This window comes from Suricata suricatta, chromosome 11 (assembly GCF_006229205.1).
Source record: "Suricata suricatta isolate VVHF042 chromosome 11, meerkat_22Aug2017_6uvM2_HiC, whole genome shotgun sequence".
Classification (NCBI taxonomy): domain Eukaryota; kingdom Metazoa; phylum Chordata; class Mammalia; order Carnivora; family Herpestidae; genus Suricata; species Suricata suricatta.
Window position 1 is genome coordinate 51,360,971 of NC_043710.1, and position 10,075 is coordinate 51,371,045.

The 10,075-nt window shown below is 38.6% G+C and overlaps 2 protein-coding genes across 2 annotated transcripts in view; one reads left to right on the plus strand and one right to left on the minus strand.

Annotated features, from left to right (window-relative positions):
• The window catches only part of LOC115271975 (olfactory receptor 52E2-like), a 64,542-nt gene that overhangs the window by 318 nt on the left and 54,149 nt on the right, over positions 1-10,075 (plus strand). The gene's annotated exons all lie outside the window — the stretch shown is intronic.
• Positions 2,704-3,648, minus strand: LOC115271977 (olfactory receptor 52J3). Its single transcript, XM_029914965.1, has one exon. It carries the CDS (start codon positions 3,640-3,642, stop codon positions 2,704-2,706), a length of 939 nt encoding a protein of 312 aa, XP_029770825.1. The 5' UTR covers positions 3,643-3,648.

Sequence of the window (10,075 nt, forward strand, 5' to 3'; positions counted from 1 at the left end):
GGGAAGAGGGAAAGAGAGTTGGGGAGAGAGTGGGATGCCAAACTTAAGACTATTGACTACTGCAAATGAACTGAAGGTTGAAGGGGAAGAGAAAGGGGGGAAAAGAGGTGGTTGTGATGGAGGAGGGCACTTGTGGGGAAGAGCACTGGGTGTTGTATGGAAACCAATTTGACAATAAACTATTAAAAAAAAAAAAGAATGTGTTACCCAGGCGCCATTTTGGTATATATATTTACATGAACTAAGGTTCAGAACTACTAAGAGTATTAAAGAAAAAAGAATTTATTATAGGTGTTAGATGCAACTGTGAGGGAAAAACATACCCCAAAACAAACTTGTCAGACAGATTAGGCCTGCATGAATAAAGTGGTGTTTGCAGAAGTCTAGGTACTTTCCGCTTCTGGGATGGAATCATAAGGGAGTGAGTGTCGAAATTTAAGGGAGATGGTTTGTTATTACTGGCTTCTGCCTCTGTGTTTGCAACTAGAATACGGGTGGTAGACTTGCGATGACTGTTGGTCAGCAGGTCAGTAGCCATGGAGAGCGGTGCATTATGCTGAGGACACAAGGAGAAATTAGAGTCCTCTAGTATCACTGTCTTTCTGTCGCTGACCTAAAACAATATTGACAATAGAATGATGCTGTTTCACATTTGCTCCCATGGCTTATGCATTTCTTATGTGACCAACTCTCAACTGGAAACTTACAGGCATGAGAGTTGTGGGAAATAGAGTGCTAACAAGGCAGTCACAGAGCAGTCACCGAGGCACACTTTATCATCTGGGCTTATCCAAATAAGGAGCATAATTAAGTCCCAGTTAAAATTTCAAGGAATTAAAAACACATTGTTTAAGTGATTCATAGTAAATGAGCCAAGGAATAAGTGAACTCAAAATTCCATCAAGATACTTTTAATCATAGCAAAATGACATCTCATTTTATTGTTCTACAAATTAGCTTAAAAACAAAGGGAGAGTGAGAAAAGTATAGGAGGATAATCAGTTTTAAAAGTTATTAAAATGTAATTCTCTAGTGATGATCGATACTGGTTCAAGAACAAACAGAAAAACCAACTATATAAATGAAAATCAGACTCATACAAATTGAAATTTAATAGGAAGAAAGAAAAAATGCAAAGCAGTTCTGAAGTGATGAGCTCTTAAGTCAATTATGTTATTAAACAGGTTAGGAATAGAAACCAAAAAGTTTTTAAAATTCTTACATCTTACAGCAAAATAAATTGCAAGTAAATTAGAATTAAAAGTAAGATTTAACACACACACATATACATACACCTCAATAACAATATAGATGTTGCAATGTCCATATATAATAAAGCTGTGAAAAAGTCCTAAGTTTCAAAGTGATAAAATCCTGTTATAGGTAATATTATCAGTACTGATCTCATTTAAAAATCTACCTGCCATATGAAAACAAGGTATTAAATATAAATCATTTATAGAAAAGTGTTAATATGTCAAGTGTAATCAAAAATTCATGCTATGAGATTTTTTTTAACAATTATTCATTTTTGAGAGAGAGATAGAGTGCAAGTGGGGGAGGAACAGAGAGAGAGGGAGACAAAGAATATGAAGCAGGTTCCAGGATCCGAGCTGTCAGCACAGAGCCCAATGAGGGGCTTGAACCCATGAACCTTGAGAACATGACCTGAACTGAAGTCAGACATTTAATCGACTGAGCCATCCAGGTGCCCCCATGTTATGAGATTTTTAAGAAGCTGGGCAGATAACTTGGGGAGGGCACAAGGAAACCACAGTAAATAACCACAATAAAAATAAACAAGAACGTGACCTGTTCCGTCAGTAACCTGCTATCTGACAATCCTCCTTGTAAGTGTAGAACCACTAGAAAATCTTTAAATATCCACAAAAAAATTCATAAAGATGTCACAACATAGTTCTGAATTAAAAATAACTAAAATACTATATACATTCAAATGATGAAAAGATAAATAAAATACTAATGAAAAATTCTAGGGCATTTAAAAAGGAGTACTGTATCCCATATGTAGCAATACAGATCTCTAAATTTAATATTAAGTGAAACATTTGCCTATGAAATGATACAGTGCATTACCATTTACATGAATTAAAAAATTATAATCCCAACCCCTACAGAGAAAATTGAATTTAAAATAATCAGTTTAGACTCTAAGAAATATAAGAAAGCATGTGGTGGTCCCTCGAGTCCTGAGAATAAGAAAAAAATGGGAAGTGTTTTGTGGGAGGAGTCCTAGTTCATTTCAACTTAAGTGTCTCATGCGTTTGATTAAGAATAACATTAAAGATGAATGAGCCTTAGTAATAGTAGTTTTTAATTCCATGTTGTGGGAAGAAAGGTATTAGCTATATGTTCTCTTATCTTACTTTTGTTGAACTTAGGGAAAAATAGAACTTTAAAACAGGGGAGACAAAAGCACTGTTACAGGAAGAGTCATTGCTTAGATTGTTCAATCTCACACAAAGTGAAATAATGCAAACAGTTCTTATTCCACAATATGAATTAGTCCTTAAACTTGAATCATTTTGAAGATTATTCAAATCATAGAATAAATAACAGGCCGGGATAAAACGCCTTTGAATATCATTTGATGGCACTAAATTTAGCTGGAGAAAAATCCCTGGAAAGAACACACATTTTCCTTGCTAGATTGAAACGCTTGGTAGACAAAGGCAAGAGTATCTACTTTTTAGCAAAGACATGGAGCACTCGCTCTCGTATCTGTTTGGTCCTTACACCGTAAATGATGGGGTTGAGTGATGGTGGGATAACCAAATAGAGGTTGGCAATGAGAATGTGAATGTAGCGTGGTATGTTGTGGCCAAATCGGTGAGTGAGGAAGGAGAACACTGAGGGGATATAGAAAACACAGATAACGCCAACATGAGACCCACATGTGCTTAGGGCTTTTAACCGAGCATCCTGTGATGGAAGGCGGAAGACAGCTCGGAGTATGTAAACATAGGAGATGCCAATAAGGACCAGGTTCAGAAGAAAGAGAGACACTACAAAGAGCCCATAGATGGCATTGATGCGGATGTTTCCACAGGACAGTTTTGCAATGCCCATGTGCTCACAGTAGGTATGAGCTATTACACGAGCCTGACAAAAGGGTAGGCGGTAGATGAGATAGACTATGGGAAGTGTAAACAAAACTGGACGAAGCACAATGCACATGCTGATGCCCACCAGCACCTGGGATGTCAAGATGGTCTTATAATGGAGCGGAGCACAGATCGCCACATAACGGTCAAAGGCCATGGCCAGCAAGACCTCAGCCTCCATGCCAGTAAAGGCATGGATCAAAAACATCTGGGCCACACAAGCCCCAAAGTTAATCTCATGAGCATCAAACCAGAAGATCCCCAGCATACGGGGCACAGAGGTTGTGGAAAGGGCCAAGTCAATAGTTGAAAGGAGGGCCAGAAAGTAGAACATGGGCTCTCTCTGCAGGGCCTGCTCCATCTTGATGACTAGCAAAATGGTGGCATTGCCCAGCAAAGCCACCAGGTAAACAGAGCAGAAAGGCAGGGAGATCCAGGCATGGGCCCCTTCCAGACCTGGGATTCCAACGAGGAAGAATGTGGCTGGGTGAAAAATGCTCCTGTTTTGGTTTATCATCCTGTAACTGATCAAAGGAGTTGAATATGCTCTTTCTCTAGGGGAAAAATAAGATAGAGGGAGAGGGAGAGATCAGAAGAGAGATCAGAGAGAGAAGGAGATGCTATATCAACTTCTAGCTCAGTGTTTTAGCATAGAGTTGATCTCATGTTTAATACATCATACGTCTGTTTCGAAGGACATATATGAGTCATCTCACAGCCATTTTATAAGACAGGTCATGGTCATATTCAGAGTTTTCATTCTGCCTGCTAATTGAGTTCTAATCCCAAACATGGAGGTTTGCAGCAAGCTCTGCAAAGATTTCTAATAATTAGAGCTTACCATGAACTTTGAAGAATAGGATGTGGTTCCACTCTGGGAAACACTCTGGGGAAGTGACACTGGAAACCCCAAGACTGCAGATGAGATCAAGTTAATATACTACTGAGGCAGTCAGAAACACCTCTAAAAAAAAAAACATTTCAACAATCCATAATGAAAATCAATTCTAGATCCAGGTAATAGGTACTCACACAATTAAAACCTGAATTCTTCTGACTGATATGTAAAAACTCTGACCCAAGCCCAGCAGCCTCTCACAGATAACAAATGAGATAATAAGGGCTGGCCCCTTGGGATGCCTGGCCAGGAGCCAAAGCAACCATTGTTTATGATTTAGGGACTGCACAGAATATCACTTGGGAAAGGGAAATGGAGGGCTCTCTAATGCTATTTCCACACTTTTCTTTCACTCGCCACACCATGTCCAGTGCCCTCAGAGCACTATGAATTTTATCTGTGTTAACTCTGCCCCTGCAATGGAGCCCACTCTTGCCTGGCTACTCCTTCTAGCAGTTGAAGGCACTGGAAATCTGGGTAGAAATCCTCAAATGATTTTGGTACTAAAGAAGGTAATTTTTGTAGCTCTCTGGGACAGTAGTGTCTCAATAGAGAAGAATGTACTTCTGCAATGATCTGAAGGGAATGAGAAAGACTCTTAAGTAATGCCTTCAAATGCTACAGAATGAATCAAACCACTCCGAAGGAGGTAAAGGAACTTACCTTGGAATATATGGGACAGCAGCTGTAACTAAAAAATAAGCAGAATTATCCCTGGTTTTGTCCTGGTCATAGCTTCACGTTCTTACCATTTAATTTTTTTTTCAATATAGAAAACATACCGAGGTAAAAAAAAATTAACAACCAAAAAAATATTAATTTGTATCACAGCCCAAAAAATTATCATTTGTGAGCTCAGTCCAACAGAGAAAGAACAAGTACTACAAGGTGCACTGACGCTTATTTGTCCCTAAAAACATAAACATCCTGGCCAGTTAAGAAACCATTCCCTAGAAAGGTGATGGCTAAGGCCAAGGTGGAGAGTGTCCGTTATTTATTGTGGAGAAACACTAGAAGCCTACTTTCAACAGCAGCCCTTCACTGGCCTTATTCCTTCCTACTGACATAGAAATTTATTTCATCTAACACAAGGAATGGGATGATACTAAATTCATTGGATCTTCCTGAGACTTCTAAAGACAATCGTATCACCTTTGAAACATAACTTTGTTTTTTCCTGCATCTTACAATTGGCCACTTGGTCCAGTTCTCAGCCTGCTCTGCCCATGTATCCCTGCATTTACTGCCATGACTATTCACCAGATCCCAGCAGCTGATTCACCTTTTTCTTCCATAGGAATCAAGACTCACACACAGCATCAAGCAGCCCAGCCCCTATACTCTCTCTGAGTAGTGCATGGAGGGTGCCTTTATGCTAGGCTTCTAGCACCCAAGGGATATTTCTAAGAAAACCTCCCACTTTAATCCCAACTTTACACAGTGATCTGGGATAGAGTCCTCGGAGAGTGCTCACAAACCTCTAGATTCTACTCCCCAAACAGAAAACCCCAAGGAACATAGAAGCACACGGAAATATATATAAATAAAAGTTGAAGAGCAGGGATGAAACACATAGTTATTGTCATTGTTCCTTGACACCTGGGACAACAGATACACTGTATCTCCATGTGAATGTGACTATGTGACCGAGTTCTATGGCTTAGTGACCTTCTATGTATAGAAGAAGCTAGCTAATTTCAGTTCAACTATTTAAACTAGTATAGAAAGCTTTCTATGGATTTAAATTTTACTCTTTCTCTTCACTAAATTTTTACCAACCTCCTCTCATATAACTGCTTGAGTTTCCCCAAGTAGCAGTAAGCACATAGAGCCATGATCCATTTTCCACACCCTTTCCTGTATATGAATTCCTTCCACAACCATAATTTGACCTGTACAGACTACAAATGACTCATTGATGAGTGTCTAAATGTCAATGCTCGAGTCAGAGTGTTGGTGTTCAAGTTCTAGCTATGTCACATACTAGCTGCATGACTTTGGGTGACTTAAGTATCATTTCTGTACCTCAGTTTCTTTAACTATAAAATGAGAATCAAAATAGTGTCTTCCTCTTTGGGTAGATTTGAGATATAAATTAAATGTCTTTGAGGCACTTAGAACAGTGTCCTGTACATAGCTGTACAGGGTAAATGGTCAATTATACTTTGTTCCCCCTTCCCCTTGTCCTGCCCCTCATTTTCTCTCCCCTTCTTCCCCTCCTCCTCCACCTCCTCCTCCTCCTCCTCATCCATTTCCTCATCCTCCTCCCATATCCTTATCCTTATCCTTATTCTTGTTCTTACAATTTCAGCTCACAAGAACAACTCCATAGATACTATTCATGCAGAGCAACTTTAGGAATCACTTACCAATCACTAACTCTGTAGCCATTTTTCTTATGAAATCCTAATATTAAATATTTTCTATTCAAACTTCAGAACTAATCATGTATATATAATGTAGATCTCATTAGAATGTGATTTTTTTGGATTGAAAAAATTATATCTTATGGGGCACCTGGGTGGCTCAGTCTGATTCTTGATTTCAGCTCAGGTCATGATCTCCTGGTTTGTGAGATCAACCCTTGTGTGAGGCTGTGCGTTGACAGCACAGTGCCTGCCCTGGATTCTCTCTCACTCTCTTTCTGCCCCTCCCCCACTCTCATGCATGAACACACATTCTTTCTCAAGAGCCTAAATGCCCATCAACTGATGAATGAATTAAGAAGATGTGGTATATATATACAATTGAATACTACATGGCAATGAGAAAAAAATGAAATCTGGCCATTTGTAGCAAAATGGATGGACCTAGAGAGATTCATGCTAAGCGAAATAAGTCAGGCAGAGAAGGACAGATACCATATGTGGTCACTCATAGGTCTAATTGGAGAAACCTAACAGGAGACCATGGGAATGAAAAAGGGAGGGAAAAGAGTTGGGAAGAGGGAGTGAGACAAATCATGACAGTCTTTTGAATGCTGAGCACAAACTGAGGGCTGAAGAGGGAGGGGGGAAGGGGGGTGATGGTCATAGAGAGGGGCACTTGTGGGGGGGAGCACTGGGTGTTATATGGAAACCAACTTGGTAATAAACTATATAAAAAATTTTTTTTAATTATATCCGTTATCACACAGTTGAAGTTTCTGGGAAGCTCCCTAAAATAGCATTCAAACTTAAGAAACAAATCATTGATGGGGTGCCTGGATGGCTCAGTCAGTTAAGCAACTGATTCTTGATTTTGTTTCAGGTCCTAATATTGCAGTTTGTGAGTTAGAGCCCTGCATGGGGCTCTGTGCTGACAGTGTAGAGCCTGCTTGGGATTCTTTCTCTCCCTCTCTGTTTCTGATCCTCCCCCCAAACAAATAAAGTTTAAAAATAAAAGTAAAAAATATATAGAAAGAAAATAAATCATTAAATACAAAGTATGAGAAGTAATATCTATCATTTGACCTTGCCTATCCTTTCCATCATTCTCTACAAACATTAAAGCTATTTCCTGAAAACGTGCACTTTTTTTTAACCTGTACATATACAATGAAATATTCTCTTGGGCCCAATAAGGTTTTTATGCATAATCAAAATAGATTTTAATGCAAATGCTTGATGACACATTTCTTCCTCTGTGAGTATGAACTAGGACACACCAAATCTTGAGAGCTGCTAAAAGGCATCTTGGATCCATTAAGGCAGATAACTTTAGGATCAAGATTAGATGTAGCATCTCAGCAGCAAATATTAGAACAAACTTGGTCCCCGGTGACACAGTTTATTTATTCAAATAACAATTATAAAAAACCAGACTAACATCTTCATTTTTATAAAGCTAATATGTTCTTTTTAATACTCATTAAAAAGTTTGGACAAAAAATAGTTTAGATTATCTTTTCAGAAACTTACAATGTAAAATATCTCAACAGATATGGATCTAATTACTTTTTTTCCCCTCTGAATGACCTCCTACTGGCCTCAATCTGTAGCTCCAATCTGAACTGATTGCTTTTCTTTTTTTAAAATTTCTTTTAATGTTCATTTATTTTTGAGACAGAGTGCAAGCAGGGTAGGGACAGAGAGGGAGACACAGAATTTGAAGCAGACTCCAGACTCTGAGCCTTCAGCATACAGCCTGATGCAGGGCTCTAACTTACAAATTGTGGGATCATGACCTGAGTCAAAGCCGGATGCTTAACCGACTAAGACACCCAGGCGCCCCTAAACTGCTTGCTTTTTGTGTTCATAGCTGGAATGCCTGCTTTTTTTCATACCTCATGTGTTCCTGGACAACTCCCTAGTTCTCCTGGAACACAGCCCTACATAAATTCCAAAGACAGAATGAATGGAAGGTATGGTCTCAAAATTTTTGTATGACTTAAATATTACTTTGCCTTCAACAATGAGTGATATTTTGGATTTAGTCACTATTGGTTAAATTGTGTCCCCCACTTCCAAATTTAAAAGTTAAAGTCCTAATACCCAGTACCTTAGAATATGACCTCATTTGGGAACAGGTCATTGCAGATGCAATAATTTTAGTTGCAATTGGGTCATACTGGAGTAGGGTGGGTCCCTAATTCTATCTGACTGATGGTCTCATTAAAAAAAAAAAAAAAAAAAAAAAAAAACTCTGTGAGGAAACACATGCTCACCGGGGTGGGACCATGAAATCCAGGCAGAAGGCACATGGAGCACTTTCCAGAGCGCTCCCAAGGAGGCAGCACTGCTGACACCCCAAATCTCAGGCTTCCCGCCTCCATCCAGAACTGTGGGGAAAGAAGTCTCTTGTTGCCTAAGCTGCCCAGACTGTGATGCTTCCTTATACAGCCCTAGCAAACTAATACAGTATCTTAGTAGCAGATGATTTTATAGGCATGTTTACATTTATCATCCATCATCTATATGGTAATCAAGGATTCTGATATCATTGTAATCCCTGTTTCTCATAAGTAACCTCTTGTGTTTTTTTCCCCCTCTTTGAAATCTATTAGTATTATCTCTCTAAATTTCTAAAAACTCATCTTCATTTACTAAAAGAAGTATGCCTTCCTAAGGTATGGATCTATGACATTAAAAGTTGGGAAATTATTTTTTATTTAAAATCTCTTGATTACCTTTTTTTTTCTCTTTCTGTAACTTCTTTTTTGACCATTGGTTATCTAGATGGATCTTTTATGTATACTTTTCTTGATTTCATATTTTAATGATGATTTCCTTCCTTCCTAATATTATGAGATACTTTTTCGAATTTGGGTCCCATACTTATACTGATTTTTTAAAACTATGTGTGGCCACTGAAGAAACACTCCAGAATTCAAAAACTTTTCTCCTGAGTTCTTGAGTTCTGAAGCAAATGGAAGTACTTTTTTTTAATGTTAAACAAATGAAGACAAGGACTTTAACTTCCTAATTGAGAAGCTGGTGACTGAGAATGTTGTTTATGTGTCTTCTACAATGATAACGCAAATCCGCTGAGTCAGGTAGACCTGCTAGCCCCATCGTAGTCTGAGAAGAGGCACCTAAACATGTAGTTTAAGATATAGGGAGGAAGCATAATTATATACATAGCAGGAAGATAAGATACAGCAGGAAGCATTATTAGTGCTCTTTCTAGGCTGCTGGTTTCAAAAAGAAAAGAAACAAACAAATTAACTACACTCATTTTTTGTATTTCTCTAAATATATGTTTTACCTTTATTCTTGTGTATCATAAAATTACATGGAAATAACTTTACCCCTTTAAAGACCTTTCTTGATGCTTTGTTAAGAAAGACCAGATGTAGCTTTCATCCTGGGAATAATTCACCTCGTTACTAAAGTAACACTCCTCCAAGTACACAGCCCGATGTTCTGTTTATTACAAAGTTTCTCTACACTGTCTGTTAAGAGTCAGAACTCTTTGGAGGGTGCCTGGGTGGCTCATTTGGTTAAGTGTCTGACTCTTGATCTCAGCTCAGGTCTTGAACTCAGGGTCATGCGTTCAAGCCCCACGTTGGACTCTGCACTGGGCTTGGAGCCTACTTTAAAAATAAAAAAGCGAATAAGAACTCTTCTCAGTC

Coding starts and splice junctions, on each gene's coding strand:
- LOC115271977 (XM_029914965.1), bottom strand. CDS start 3,642: ATGATAAACCAAAACAGGAGCATTTTTCACCCAGCCACATTCTTCCTC.